A 16916-nucleotide genomic window follows, 5' to 3' on the forward strand; every position below is an offset into this window, starting at 1 on the left:
GGGACAGGGCCTCTTTTCACCCCAGGGTAATAATTTGAACAATCTTCATAGAGGACCATCAGGCAATGCTACATGCCAAATATCAAGGCCTAGATCTTGTGGTTTCAGACAAGAGGACTTTTAAAGTTTTTTTCCCTATATAACTCTATGTAAAATTTGGGACCCCTGGGGCGGGGCCTCTTTTCACCCCAGGGCCATAATTTGAACAAACTTCATAGAAGACCATTAAATGATGTTACATGCCAGATATTGAGGCTCTACGCTTTGTGGTTTTGGACAAGAAGATTTTCAAAATTTTCCCTATAAAAGTCAATGTAAACCATGTGACCCCCAGGGCGGGGCCATATTTGATCCTAGGAGGATAATTTGAACAATCTTGGTAGAGGACTACTAGATGATGCTACATGCCAAATATTAAAGCCCTATGATCTGCGGTTTTGAACAAGAAGATTTTTAAAGTTTTTCCTTTCGGTCACCATGGCAACCAGAGTTATGTATAGAATTCAATTTTTTGAATAATTTTTAAAGAAGACCATCCAAGGAACATCTCTGTGAAGTTTCATCAAAATTGGCCTGGTGGTTTAGGAGGAGATGTTGAGTAAAAGAAAGTGTGGATGGACACCGGACGGTGAGCGATCACAATAGCTCACCCTGAGCCTTTGGCTCAGGTGAGGTAAAAACAAAGAAACGCATATTTATAATAATAAGAATTTTATTTTTCCAATAAAATTTGAACATTATGATATATAACAGTGTTAAATATATAACATAACCGTAATATATATATATATATAACAATCAATTCTTAACTAATTAATGGAATGAAGTCTTTCTCATTTTGTATTGTTTGTTCAACCTTTTAAATATGCATTACAGTGTTTAACCACACTGTACTACTGGCAAGTCAAACCAACTTTAAAACTGCCCTATTTAAACTTATTGAGTGACTGAGTATTTTACTTTAAAGTATATTTCAGTACATGTACTCTTATTTGCTAATGGTTTTCTTTGAAGTAGTAAAGTAAAACAAATATCGACTAAATGTGTGTCCATAGGACAGTGCCCCCACTTCCTGTCACTGTACATGGTTTCATGACTCAAGGTGAAATATTTGTTCTGGCTATATTAGATCCCAGTTAAAACATCAGGTTTGATGATCGGGTCAAATACTTTTTGAGATATGCACAACACAAATTCAGACAGACGGACAGATGGATGGACAACGGAAATGCTAAATGCCACCCCTATTCCACAAGATTTTGGGGCACAAAAATATTGCACTAAATCACTTATTTGGTAAACTAAAAGGAGTTTCATAAAACCTGAAATATGTGGTGGAATTTTGACCTGCTTTATCCATTTTTAACTTACAGGGCTTTTTCCTAACACCATTGATTTTATTACGAAAGACTTTGCAGCTCAAGTAAAGAAGACATTAAAACTAAAAATCTTCCAGCAAAAAACTGAAAACTTTGAAAATGTTTAGAACATTTAAACATGCATTCTAATGTTGCCAAGACAACCTCTCTAAGAGAAGCATATCAGGATATTGCTGATGAATGACAAGGGCTTTATAATGCTGACAAGCAAATATCCAGATCAGGTTTTGACTTTTTAAATGTCAGAATAGTACTTTGTATTTTTAATAAACCATACTACCCGATAAACAGATTTTAACTAGAACTGAAAACTTAACAAGATTACAGTTATATACAGAAACATAAAGCCCCAGTACAATGGAATGCTCTAGTGGGTGGCAAGTGCCTCTGTCTGTCTTCGTGCAATTCTGTGCATGCCATTTAAGATAACAGAATAAAATGTATCAAAATGTAAATTTATCAACACTAAAATTTAAAGAGATTTTCTAGATATAAATGCTTAATATGAATTTCACCTCTGAACTGGATCAATTTCACCTCTGAACTGGATCATATGATCCACCTTCAAAATGAGTTCTTTTCATATCACAAAATCAGACAAGAACATGGAATTGCAACAGAAAAACAAGAGTGCCAGACTGTCACAAAATATGCCCGTCTAAATATTCAGTTACGCATTATCAAGGTAATAATGTTAATGTTGTATGCCTTGTCAACTTAAAAAAAGAGTAACAAGGAATCAAGGTATTTGTGAGGTTCCATGTGGGATGAAATTGACAATCGGATCAAAACTGTTTGAATGGACAAGGCTAATTTCGCAGATTTCGAGTAATTCAAGGCCCATAATCCAAGAGTGCCTGGGGTGATTTGGGTGGTTATTGAACCTGGCTGAGATATTATGCCCAAAAACATTGTCACCAAGTTCGGTGAAGATCGGATGAAAACTGTTTGACTTAGAGAGTGGATAAGGCTAAATTCGCAGTTTTTCGAGTAATTCAAGGGCCATAATCCAAGAGTGCCTGGGGCGATTTGGGTGGTTATCGAAGCTGGCCGAGATATTATGCCCACAAATATTGGTGAAGATCGAATGAAAACTGTTCCACTTAGAGAGTGGACATGCTTTTGGATGCCGACTGCCCGCCCATCACGGGCGTTTACGTAATACACCCCGCTCTTTCAGAGACCAATATTTACATGATAATAGGGGCAGAATGAAAATTCAGGCAGTTTCTGTGCAAGTGATGCATATTTGACAATGGCAGAGCAAAAAGAAAAATTAGCATTTGATAAAGTCTTAGTGTCATGCTTAAAATGTTGATAAATACAGGCACAGGACCTTACTCAATACTTATTGAAACACTGACGCATCAAGAAAATTATTCCCTTACAATTGTAAAGATCAAAGGATATTTCTGTTCAGGTAATTTTAATTCATTTAGTCTCGTGTTTCGAAACAGTGATAATTCTATTTAATAACTATAGTACATGTACCCTGTACAGAAATGTATTGCACATTAACTTAAATGGCACCTGAACATAAAAGAAATAATTTTTTGAAAGTTCCACAAAAATTACATTTGTGCATAAAGTACAAAAATGCATAGAGCTAGAGATAGATGAAATAGACTAAATACATACTAATCTAACAGTTTTATAGAACATCAGATAAACACTTACATGTAGGCCTAACTAGTACATGTAATAATATTTTAGGCCTAACTAGTACATGCAATAAGATTTTAGGCCTAACTAGTACATGTAATAAGATATCACTGCAGTGAAATGCATCCAAACAATATAACAAATTCATACATATGATTGACAGATTCACAGATCAGTCATTCTATAGACAAGATAATGTATCCAACATTCTGAATACTAGACTCATACATATAATAGAAATATATCTGGGGTCTGGTGCTGATTAGAGATTTAAGTGTGATTAAATAGTAAGTCATTTTTTCTGCCCTTAACCAAAAACCTGAACAAATAGAGTATTGCATTCACCTTAAACCGATATGATAAAAAAAAACACAAGAAAATATCAGTAAAACTGATGGATTCTCCCCAAAGTATAATTATTGCATATTAAAAGCTAAAAAAGCAAAAAAGTGGAATTTGTCAACTGGGCACACACCTTGTCTTAATAGTGAAGCTTGCAAACTAGTTTCTAAGAAATCCTGCAAGTAGTTGTTAAGAAAAAGTGTACACAAGATATGTGCATCATCTCTAGGGAGCGAAGCTCTTTATGAAGAAGTTTCAGTGAATATCAGCGAGCTCTGGGCAAAGATGGCGCTATAGTTTATAATCATTGAATAATCAAAGGGAAATAACTAAATGAAAAATCACCCAAGTAGATCATGAAGATAATATGAGCATTTCCACTTGCGAATGAAGCTTTCTATGAAGTTTCCATGAACTCCAGCCAAAGGCTACTGAGGAATACCCCACACAAGAAATGGTACTATACTTTAAAAATATTAAATAATCAAAGACGATAACACAGTGAAAATCATCCAGCTGGAACATGAGAAATTTGTGCATCTCCTCATAGGGGTGAAGTTTACTACAAATTCCAGCTAAGGGTTGCTGACAAGAAAGTGTGCTATAGTATACTAATATTGAATAATCAAAGGGCAGTAACTCAGAAAAAATCATCCAACCAGAACATGAAGGAAATATGCACATCTCTTGAGATAAAGTTAAACTATAGTATACTATGTTGGATAATGAAAGGGCAATAGCTCAGTGAAAATTATCTGACTGGAAAATGAAGAAACTATATGTACATCTCCTCTTAATAGTCAAGCTTCCTATGAAGTTTCACAAATTTCAGTCAGTTGTTGCTGAGAAATACTCCAGACAGGAATTGCGGGACAGAAATGGTACCAATTAGTATACTGTGTTGAATAATCAAAGGGAAATTACTTAGCAAAAAAATTGTCCAACCGGGACATCTACTCTTAGGAGTGAAGCTTCCAATGAATTTTGGCTAAATTTCAGTTAGTGGTTGCCAAGAAAACTCCGGACAAGCATTGTGGGATGGATGGACACACGGATGGACAAAGCGGCAACTATATGCTTCCCCTTTGGGGAGCATAAAAAAAAAAAAAAAAAAAAAAAAATTGTACAAACTTTATACATTCTCAATACCACATCTGGTGCATTGACGGATTTTATAATAACTTCAATTTATTGCACTGTAATATGTTAGCACACACAAAAATGTCATAAACTTAACACACATAGAGGTAAAGATTAGGAAGACTAAATCTAGAAGAGAAATCTACATGTCTCCTACATACAGGAATGATCTAAATTCACGGAATGTTATCTTACTAATTACAATACGCATAAATCCATTTTTTGACAATTTATTTTCTTTTTTTGGCTATACCTTTATGTCCATGCCTTTATCAAAACTATGACCAGTAAATCGAAAATCCAAAAATGCCTTTGTAGTTAACAATATATAATCAAACTTTATGTAAAAATCTTACTTGGAAAAGCCAGATTGGTCTCTATTCACAGGTTAAAGTAAACTGAAAATGTTTAGATTATGAAATGATTCTCTAAGGTGGTCTTTATGAGACAGGTGGTCTCTGTCCATTGGTGGTCTTTCACACAAGTTTAACCATATGCATAAAACTTGAGCTTCAGAGCTGCTGGAATTAGTTCACATATGAACCTTAAAGTTAAAAATTGAAACAAGGCTCACAAAAGCACCAACGGCTCAATGCCTAGTACTGACTCAAGAACTCAATGTAGTCCCAGGTTGACTACAACATTCAATGTGATCCCTGGTTGTTTCCCTTATATCTAACCATTACCCTGCTAAATTTCTAAAATGGACTGGTCCAAGGGGTGTTCACTGAAAATTTACTGACTGACTAGCGAACAGTGCAGACCATGATCAGCCTGCAAGGATGTGCACGCTGATCTTGGTTTGCACTAGTTGCAAAGGCAAAATCACTTGATGCCAGCAGGCTAAAGGTAAACATTAGGACTACCTCAAACCCTGGATAACTGAAGCATTTTACTCCCCCTCTTGTGACTTTAAGCGATCAAGTGGTTTACTATAGTTTGCATACATGCAGTTTTTACACTTGTAAATTAGCAAAATAAGCTATATAGCTGTGTTGTTATATAAACAGATGTAATGCTGTAATACATTGAAAAAATGTTCATTCTCTCATTTCAGGAAATCTAATTCCTAAACTTTACAGAAATGTAAAAGGTTGTTGCTATACAATTCTGCCAATTGCATTCCTAAGCACCAATTTAAAGTTCTCTCTTGGAGCATGATAAATGCAGGCCTATATAAAACATTTAGGGTTTCTCATATTCAGCAGATTAAAAAAGTGCTGTCAACATAAATACCATTTAGTTAATAACGCATCAGTAAATATACACTTGTTTATTGATTCTTTATAAAATGTCAACATTCATTAATTTACGTGAATTAATGAAATTCTGTGTTTTTTCAATGATGTAAGCTCCATATCACCAGTATTTTGAATGATATAGTTTTTGTTTATTTCATTGCTTGCTTTTCATCAATTAGCATAAAAAATAAAAATAAAATTTACTTGTTTTTTCGTAAATATGGAATACATTTCTCTCTGAAGTCAGCTTTCAACATTTTCACTCACTCTGCATGCTTGTAAAAAAGTAAAAACTGTACCACTTCTCAGTAATATACATTTAAACAGCTGCTGTTGTATAAGTGTCAATAGATCAGCTTTTTGATTTTTACTTCAGCTATCCATTGTTGAAAAAAGTTCTTACAACTGAGGTTACAGAAATCTCTCAAATTTAACCTCACTTGCCCTGTTGTTACTGAGGTTACTGAGGTATGGTATAAAGCTTCTGAGGGATTTTAACCACAACTGGGCAATGCTGTTTTAGGAGCAATATGGTGAGGGTTTAGGATCATGGAGATTTTCAATCTTTGCTGTCCGCTGTTGTCAGTAGAGGTAAGGTTTGAAAAATCTATTGGATCTTAATCTCGGCTGCCCATTATAGTCCCATAATCTGATTCTTCCATCACTGCTTGACACATACAGTTTCTGAGAATCCTTTGTGAATGTTAAACTGCAAATAATTATATCACAAAAATCATCAGTTATTTCAATATTCCGGAGTTGAACAGAAAATTTATGAACTGCATTAAATGAGTGAATTTAGATGACTTATACCAGAACAGCTTGTGACACACAGTTACAGCAAAATTGTTATTGTCAGTAGTGGACTAATTTTAATGGATTTTATGGTCTAGTCAATAAGAGAATTTTAATGCAAACATACAAGGTAAATCCTGATTTTTATTTCATGTTTATAGGTTGAGATCTATAAATGTATATCCCAATGAAGCAAATGTTTTGGCCCAAATCACAAAATTTTAAGTGAATGAATACAAATAGTTTCATGTTGTATGTAATTAAATATATCTGCATTAGTAACATAATATATCTACAAAATAGTATTTATAATATCACCTGTAATAAAACTCTGAATGAAACTGCAATAATTACTTGGTAGTACAGTAAGTGCTTGTTTTGACAGGTTACGATAACTTTTTAAACAAATTTCAAATATATATCGAGGACAGACATATCCAGACTAACTTTTTGTTTTTGATGAGTTTAAAGTGACACAAGTACCATTTTGGTCATAAGACCCCATGTGCCCTCTATGCATCATTTCCGGCAATGGTCTGCAACTAGAATCACCAACCCATTTGCAGAATTCTACATCCCGTGCCTGGTTTCAGCCCCGTATCAATGAGAGGCAAGTGATCTGAAGTCTGCAACCTCAACCGCTCGGCCGTGGAAGTCTCCAGAAAATCCATTACAAACTAATGTGTGTATATAAATCATGAATTAAATTTTCATGTCCTTCTTTATTATATTTTCTGATTCTTACCTTATAACTGGGGATGGAGGGACAGACCTGTGCACAAGATCTCTGACTGGGGAAAGGTCCCAGCTACTCCACAGTCTGCAATGTAAAAATACTCTAGTATACACACCTTAAAGATGATTGTATTATCTGGGTTAAAATCCAAAGTTAAACAGAATTTGAAATATCAACAAAAAAGAAAGTTGTCAATTTTTTTTTAACAGAAATAGCCTTAAATTTGATTTAAACTGGTCAGAAACTGATTAATACAGCCTGCTACTAAATGTCAACATTTTTCATACCTGCATATGACACAAATATGACAGTGAGACTGTAACTGTGTGGTAATTGATCTTAACCCTTATCATGATGGACACGATTGATTCTGCCTTTGCAACCAGTGTAGATCATGATCAGCCTAGTCATCCTTGCAGTCTGATCAAGATTTGCACTGTTCGCTATTCAGTCAGCATCTTTTATGTATGCACCCCTTTTAACAGTTAATGGTATTGTCCAAATTGGAAGATGGACAAGTTCATTGTAGAAATTTAGCAGGGTAAGGGTTAAGGTAATGAAATGTAAAGCATGTATTATTACATGACTGATTATATAAAATTCTGCTCCATAGCTTTTGCTATTGACTGGTCTATAGTTAACACTAAGGTTTGCACTTGAAGAAATAATGATGTCAAATTGTCTGACACATGCCCCCTTAAAATAAGAATAAAATATTAAGTAAAAAAAAAGGGGCCACATTGGTATAAATTCACCACAGATTTTTTATTTTAAGTGTTGACAATAGCCTAGTAAACGTGTGTTGAATATAGCAGAGTCACATAGCACAAGAAATTCATATAAGGAGTCACATCATAAAATTTTACTGTACAACTCCAAGAACTAATCAATATGTTTATGCAGGAGAGAAATGAAAATTTAATAATCTCATTTATTTCATTACAAGTACAGCTAAACAAATTCTACACAACTGTCTATTACAGAACATGTATAGTCATATGGTGAGAGTGTTGGAAAATGGAATGTTTACCTGACCACACCCGAGCTGAGACCTCCAGCTATAACATTGATAGACACACCCTCTGCTGCCGTGGAGTACGTCAAACAGTTGATTGTATCTTCACATGTTGCCATAGCAACATACTCAGCATTCACAGTGTGTAAATACAGGTTACTTCCCATACCTGTCCATATAAAAATATACTTTTATTCTTGCTTTACAATACCGGCAAACAGTCATAGTTTCAAACCCACCATAGGCTGAACTTTCCGTATAAAATATTAATTATAGTCTTTAAGATGTTAATCAATTTTTAATCTGAGACTAAACACATTTTCTTCACTTTCTGTCTAAAGTTACTCCTTTACAGATAACCTTTATGAAATAATTCGCTTAAGATTCACTTTTTATCAATGAAATATTAGAATAATTATGATAACTTTATTCTAAAAGTGTGAAAATTTCTTGCCATAAAATACAATTCATACAATTACAATGCATTGTACAATACTGTAAAATCATTTAACTTTATAGGACATAGAATTCTGCAGTTTTGGCCATAATGGCTATTTCATGGGGATAGAAGTTCATGGATTTTGATCTTTGAACATAAGAAGAATGGGAATTTTAATGGTTCTTGTGAATTGGCTTAAAGACCCACCACAACCTAGCGACCTACTTTTTCCTCCAACATGAACTCTGTGCAAATCATTCTGATAATACTGGTATAATACAGCTATACTTCAAGATGAAAGGTAGCCAATTTAGGCCATTCCTGAATAAATGTGTGTTTACAACTTCTTCAAATTTAATCAGTCAATCTCTTTTTAGTATATATTTCATAACATAGAAAAATAACTATCTTGCCCTGTAGAAACAAAGTTTAGTCTAAACTCAACTTAATACATCAAATACTGTACATATTGCTATATATTGCTACATTCATTCAATAAAATGTTACGACATTAAACATACTGTCTTGGCATGATATATGTCACTGTCAATTTGTAGTTAGATACTTGAATTTCTCAATTTTTCACAGCAAGTCGTGTATACGTACCACTACAGAAACACAAAAGAATACAGTTATTCTGTTTAACTATAAAATTAAGTTTCCAACAGATACTAATGATTTCAAAGTAGTTATCCTACCATATTGACTGGCACTGGCAATGTCTCCTAGAGTGTCACTCACTGCTAGAACTTGTACTCCTGACTTATGACCTTTGATAGAACGTACATATGATAGCCTGAAAACATACACATTGTCAATAAAATCTGTGAAAAGATCCTTTTAAAGCAAAGAAAGCAACCAAGCAATACAATAGCAGACTCAGTTTGACTGTGTCTGTACATAAGAGAGAATGAATTGTGCAATACTAAAAATAAAACATTGTCAACATTACTACAGTACAGGAAACTCAAATTCTAACACGATTTGATTCATTTTCCTATTAAACAAAGAAGGCAGAAAACAGTGAATTATTATACAATTCACTGTTCTGACTCACAATTTTTACGTCATAGCGTCAAATGGCATAGCAGCGCGCTGGAAAAGAAACCGATTGAAAACGGGCAAATATTTAATGAATGCCGTCAAGGATGTACTTTAAAGTCCTTAGTAACATGTTAGAATCGAAATAATATATCTCATTTAGTGATTTGCTCTTGAATAAATCATTGTTTGTCGTTCAGATGCGTATCATTATATCACTCGGGCTTTGCCCTCTTGATATAATTCCTTCGCATCTGAACGACAAACAATGATTTATTCAGTGACAAATCACTAAATAAGATATACCATTTCTTAAATAAATCTGTTAACCTCTATAAAAGGAAGGCATAATGGTAAAGGCTAACTAGGAAGGTCATGGCTTCAAATTCAGACGAGGGCGATACTGACTGCAGACTGCATATTCCTGTATCAACGCACACATACTGACAAGCTTTCCTAATAATATTATGTAGTTAAATATTTCAGTTTAAACTTAACTTCACATATAAAATTATTTTAGTTCTAAAATCCAAACATCCAGGTGCTAAATTCCACCTGCATTAAAGTGTTACTTGTTCAGAGGGAGAAGTAATATAGTGCTGGTACAAACAATAGTCACAAGTGCGTATAATAGCATTGATATCAAAACTACTATTGGGTTTATAGTATCTTTTACATTTGCAATTGCCAGATGTTACAATAAGCATTGTTTTCAGTCAAGATTTTGGTTCAAAATATCACACTAACAAACAAATGGCTGAACATCTGATCTGATTCTATACCTGTCAAGATGTGATTTTTACTTGTTCAGATCATGTATCATACCTGTTGAGATCCCAGATGATACATGTAGCATCCTGACTTGCACTGACCATGATACTGTATGGTTTACACACAACTAGGCTGTTGATAGCACCTTTATGTCCATACAGGCATCGCTTATGACCAAACACCTGTAACTCACTCTCCTACAAATAAAGCAAAATTTTAAAAAGCATTAAAAATTACTGATTTCATTCACATTTGTATAGATTATTGTAAGATTCTTTCACTGGCGGTAGGTGCAGATGGGAATATCTGGCTCGAGGTTTTCTGAGGAGTTACCGCATAAACAGTTACTGGAGAGCCGGATATTTCCATCAGCACCTACCACCAGCAACTAAAGCTTTTTCTTAAGATGGAGTTTTCCAGCACTGGTGAAATCACCTGAAATCCCAGTCTGGTATGCAAGAAACAAATAAATTTAAGCTTGACTGTGGTTAGATCACTCTCTTCTTTGTTCCCTGTTGGTTGTTTTCCCAGTTTAGTAGGCAGAGTCTTGAGTTCACCCCCTTTTTTAGATGATAGATTCTAGAAAGATTGGTTCCACTGTTGCAATAGGTAGTCTAAACACAGTTTTCTCCCTGTAAAGATGGTAAAGAGTTGTCCCCATTGTAGACGGTAGATGCTAAAACAGATCACATCATGTTTTATTTAGATGGTTGAGTCTATACAGAGTCCCCCCCTCACCCCACAATTCTATACAAAGTTGTCTAACCTTAGCAGGATTATGTTTAGTGTTGTATATGGTTATCACCCCTGATGTTCCTCCGAAAAATAGATGCCTCAAATCAGGTACTGACACACAGCAGGTTACCTGGAAAATAAAGAGTAGTAATTCTACCTGAGACATGGAAAATCTATGAACCTGGTATTATATATATTTCATTATGTGTTGGTTCTAGATTATACAAGTTCATTACAGATTTTGTAAATAACTTGAAACAATTTAAGTCACTCATTTGGTCCACTTCCTGTAACATAACAAATCTTTAGTTCACTACCTGTGAAGTCTGACATGGATGTGAACCTAGAACGGAACTGTTAGTATAGCAGTACATACTTCATACATTTTTTTTTTGCTGAATCAGAACAATATGCCCACCATAAAATTAGCTAACAAACTTGCAGCTGGGAGCCACTTATGGGCAAGAGCCAATGGTACAGTTAGTATTTTATGGTAACATCAATTATATCTATCTTTTTTGTGACTCATGAATTCCTCTTATCTCATTGGTTGGGAACTGTCAAATGGAGGTCCATAGAAAGTGATATTCAGTGCAAAAAGTGATATTCTTATGAACAAGCCCTGGTACACTATAATACCAAACACAGTTTTATCTCACATTTAATCAGGTTTACCTATCATGGCATATATACGGATAAAAGAGATCTCTTGATTCAATTTAATTTTTTGACAGCATTTTTCGCATTTCTAGTACATTACAGGCATTCCAACAGAAAATGGTTGATGACTTGACAATAATTTTTTTCTAAGGGAAAATTTAGCATTAGATTTACTATAAAATACAAACCTGCAGTGTAGTCATAAAATAAAATACTTACTGTATGTTAAAATTAGTGATTATCCAAGTCAATGGACCTGACAAACGTCCTTAAACTTGGATATTCACCTCATCATCACACAATATCTGTTTATTTTTCTGATTTTCCTACTTTATATTTTGATCTGTTATGGCAGATTACAACAGGGTATGAAATGATTTTATATCACAAACTATCAATATTCTCAAAAGTAAAGTCACATACATTTTTCACTATTCATTCACCGAGATTAAAATGAACAAGTGAATGAAGTATTGCTGGAAGGCACCTAATTTTCTCTATTGTTATTTATAATAACAACAAATGGAAGTTAATCCTAAAAAAACCAAAAAACTTCTATATAATATAAGTCCACACATAACTCTTAACCAGGTAGAGATAAGTCAAAGTACACCTAAAAATTGGATATAACATGCATGTTGTACCACAGAAAAGTGGTCTCGATTTTTCCCGAAAGCCAGTAATAAAAAAGTTACAATATAAGCTATTTATAGTAAAACAAAGGGAAGTAATTCTAAAAACAAGGGTGCCTCATGATGGTTAACATTTGTGCCAAGTTACCTCAAAATCCCTCCATGCATGAAGAAGAAATGCTCCAGACAAAGTCACTCTTGAATTTGACCTTTGACCTCTTAGTGTGCTCTAAGTGTGACCTTGACCTTAGAACCTGGTTTTTGCGCAAGACAATCCCTCTCATGGTGGTGAACATTTGTGCCAAGTTACATCAAAATCCCTCCACACATGAAGAAGAAATGCTCCTGGCAGTCATTCTTGTATCTGATCTTTGACCTCTAAGTGTGACCTTGACCTTAGACCTAGGGACCTGGTTCTTGTGCATGACACTCTGTCTCATAGTGGTGAACATTTGTGCCAAGTAATATAAAAATCCCTTTAAGGATTGTTTAGTTACAGACTGGACAGGAAAAAAAGCTCTTCTGCCTTTGACTCCCAAGTGTGACCTTGACCTTTCAGCAATGGGCCCGGGTTTGCCCATAACACATTTTCTCATCCAGGGGAATATTTGTGTCAACTGATATTTAAATCCTGTTTTGCATGACAAAGTTATAGACTGGACAAGAAACAAGAGCTGTCGGTGGACAGCAACGCTCGACTATTCAACAGCCTTGTCAAAAAAGGAGCATAATATAGTAAAAAAGCAAAATAGGGTTATGGAACCTGCATAGTGCTTATCAGCTCATGACAGTGGACAAGTGTGTGAAGTTTCAATCCATTCCCATTAGTGGGTACTGAGATACCAGCTTACATATAAGAATTTAACCAAAATTTTCGATGTTGAACAAGAGCTGTCTCCATAGGATGACACATGCCCCCGATGGCACTTTAAATGAATAGTTATGGCCGATGTTCGAGATTAGGACCTTTGACCTACGGAGCTGGGTCTTGCGTGCGACACGTCGTCTTACTGTGTCACACATTTATGCGTAGTTATTTTAAAATCCATGCATGAATGACAAAGATATGGACTGGACACGCCCATCAATGCACTATCATGAAAAAAGACCTTTAACATCTAACTGTGACCTTGACCTTTGAGCTACGGACCTGGGTCTTGCGCATGACACGTCGTCTTACTGTGGTACACATGCATGCCAAGTTATTTGAAAATCCATCCATCGATGACAAAGATATGGACCGGACACGCCCATCAATGCACTATCCCTTAATGTCTAAGTGTGACCTTGACCTTTGAGATACAGACCTGGGTCTTGCGCGCGACACGTCGTCTTACTGTGGTACACATTCATGCCAAGTTATTTGAAAATCCATCCATCGATGACAAAGATATGGACCGGACACGCCCATCAATGCAATAACCTTTAATGTCTAAGTGTGACCTTGACCTTTGAGCTACGGACCTGGGTCTTGCACGCGACACGTCGTCTTACTGTGGTACACATTCATGCCAAGTTATTTGAAAATCCATCCATCGATGACAAAGATATGGACCGGACACGAAAAATGCGGACAGACCGACAGACAGACGGTTCAAAAACTATATGCCTCCCTTCGGGGGCATAAAAAGGAGCATAATTTTGTGAAAAAGCAAAATAAAGTTATGGGACCTGCAAAACAAAAAGAGGCATAATTTTGTAAAATGCGAAGTTGAGTTATTGACCCTTTGCACTGCAAGTCATATCATGACAGTGAACAAGTGTGTGAAGTTTCAATCCTTTCCCATTTGTGGATACTGAGATACCAGCTTACATACAAAAACTTAACTTAAATTTTCTATGTTGAAAAAGGGGCATAATTTTGTGAAAAAGCAAAATAAAGTTATGGGACCTGCTTTGTGCATGTCAGATCATGACAGTGAACAAGCGTGTGAAGTTTCAATCCATTCCAATAAGTGAGTACTGAGATACCAGCTTACATATAAAACCTTAACCAAAAAATTCTAAGGGGCATAATTTTGTAAAAAAAGCAAAATAGAGTTATGGAACCTGTGCAATGTAAATCAGTTTATGACAGTAAATAAGTGTGTGAAGTTTCAATCCATTCCGACAAGTGGTTATTGAGATACCAGCTTACATACAACAGCTTTACCAAAAATTTCTAAGTCAAAAAAGGGGCATAATTTTGTAAAAAAAGCAAAACAAAGTTATGGAACCTCTGCAGTGTAAGTCCGTTTACCACAGTGAATAAGTGTGTGAAGTTTCAATCAATTCCCACAAGTGGTTGCTGAGATACCAACTTGCATACAAAAACTTAACCAAATCGGGACGCGGATGTGGACGCCGACGCATGGGCGAGTCCAATAGCTCTACTATTCTATGAATAGTCGAGCTAAAAATTCCATTTGACCTTTGTTCTCCAAGTGTGACCTTGACCTTAAAGCTAGGGTTCTGGGTGTTGCACATGGCACGTCATCTCATCATGGGGAACATTTATGCCAAGTAATATTGTAATCCCTTGATTGATGACATAGTTATTGACTGGACAGATAAAAAAACCTGTTGACCTTTGACCGCCAATTGTGACCTTGACCTCTGAGCTAAAGGTCTGGGTTGTGTGCATAACACATCAGCTCATCATGGGGAATACTTGTGCCAAATAATATTAAAATCCCTTCATTAATGACAGGGTTATGGACCGGACACGAAACAGACCCTGTTCATGACATGTAAACATTTGACTGCCAAGTGTGACCTTGACCTTTAAGCTAGGGATTTTAAAGTTGTGCATGACACATTGTCTTATTATGAGGTATATTTGTGCCAAGTAATATTAAAATCCCTTCATGGATGGCAGAGTTATGGACTGGACAGGAAAAAAACCCTGTTGACCTTTGACCTCCAATTGTGACCTTGACCTTTGAGCCAGGGTCCAGGTCTTGTGCAGGATAAGTCATCTCACCTTAGGGAACATTTGTACCAAGTAATATTAAAATCCCTTCATGAATGACAGAGTAATGGACTGGACACGAAATTGCGGACGGACGGATGGAAAGACGGATGGACGGAAAAGTGCATTCCTATAGTCCCCGAAACTGGTTTTCAACCAGTAGGGGACTAATAAAATGTCACACTCAGAATTCTAAATCACTAACTTTATTAAGTTAGTGTTAGCTTACCTCATCAGACTGGTTATATTTGATGAAGTTGAGGGCAGGTTTATTTGTTCCATTAATGATGCGAACCAGTCCATCCTGCTGACCCCATGTCAAAATGGCTGCCCAAACTACACCAGATGATGTATCTGTTAATGTAGCTGTAAAATATACAATATCTGTAACAACAAAAGCAAATAATACAAATTATTTAACCCTTACCATTCTAAATTTCTATAATGAACTTGTCTATCTTCCAATTTGGACAGTACCATTAACTGTTAAAAGGGGTCCTTACCAAAAAGGTACTGGCTGAATAGCAAACAGTGCAGATCATGATCAGACTGCACAGATGGTAAGGGTTAACTAGAAAATGCTTTTGTAAAAAAGCGCATGTCTCCCCAAATGCAAAGTCCTAGAGGCAAGAAGTCAATAGGGGTCAGGAGCGAAAGTCAAAGAGACACTGATGGTTGGCTGCAATAGGGATCATCTACTTGGCATGTCCAGTCATGCCGCTAAATTTCAACACTCTTGGCCTAGTGGTTCTCAAGTCACTGTTCAGGCTCCTGTGACCTTGACCTTTGATCAAGTGACCTCAAAATAAATAGGGGTCATCTACTCTGCATGTCCAATCATCCTATTAAGTTTCAACATTGTAGGTCAAGTGGTTCTCAAGTTATTTCCAAAAAATGATTTTACATGAACCAGGCCACTGTGACCTTGACCTTTAATTGACTGACTCCAAAATCAATAGGGGTCATCTACTCTGCATGTTCAATCATCCTATGAAGTTTCAACATTCTGGGTCAAGTGGTTCTCAAGTTATTGATCGGAACTGGTTATCAATGTTCAGGCCCCTGTGACCTTGACCTTTAACGGAGTTACCCCAAAATTTACTCTGTATGAACAATCATCCTATGAAGTTTCAACATTCTGGGTCGAGAGGTTCTCAAGTTATTGATTGGAAATGGTTTTCCATGTTCAGGCCCCTGTGGCCTTGACCTTTAACAGAGTGACCCCAAAATCGTTAGGGGTCATCTACTCTGCATGACCAATCATCCTATGAAGTTTCATCATTCTGGGTCAAGTGGTTCTCAAGTTACTGACCGGAAATGGTTTTCAATGTTCAGGCCCCTGTGGCCTTGACCTTTCACAGAGTGACCCCAAAATCGT

At 35.9% G+C, this 16916-nt stretch overlaps 1 protein-coding gene across 4 annotated transcripts in view; it reads right to left on the minus strand.

Annotated features, from left to right (window-relative positions):
• Positions 1-694: 694 nt before the first annotated feature.
• Positions 695-16916, minus strand: part of LOC123563949 (lysosomal-trafficking regulator-like) — a 132002-nt gene continuing 115780 nt past the window's right edge. For all 4 annotated transcript variants that reach the window (XM_053518799.1, XM_053518789.1, XM_053518793.1 and 1 more), the window contains 7 exons: positions 15768-15904; positions 11328-11426; positions 10616-10758; positions 9448-9545; positions 8326-8479; positions 7305-7379; positions 695-6473 (listed from right to left, as the gene is read on the minus strand). In XM_053518799.1, the coding sequence (XP_053374774.1) occupies positions 6347-6473; positions 7305-7379; positions 8326-8479; positions 9448-9545; positions 10616-10758; positions 11328-11426; positions 15768-15904 (833 nt within the window). In that variant the 3' untranslated portion in view covers positions 695-6346. The remainder of the gene's footprint in view (positions 6474-7304; positions 7380-8325; positions 8480-9447; positions 9546-10615; positions 10759-11327; positions 11427-15767; positions 15905-16916) is intronic.

The sequence above is a fragment of the Mercenaria mercenaria genome, chromosome 1 (assembly GCF_021730395.1).
Source record: "Mercenaria mercenaria strain notata chromosome 1, MADL_Memer_1, whole genome shotgun sequence".
NCBI lineage: Eukaryota > Metazoa > Mollusca > Bivalvia > Venerida > Veneridae > Mercenaria > Mercenaria mercenaria.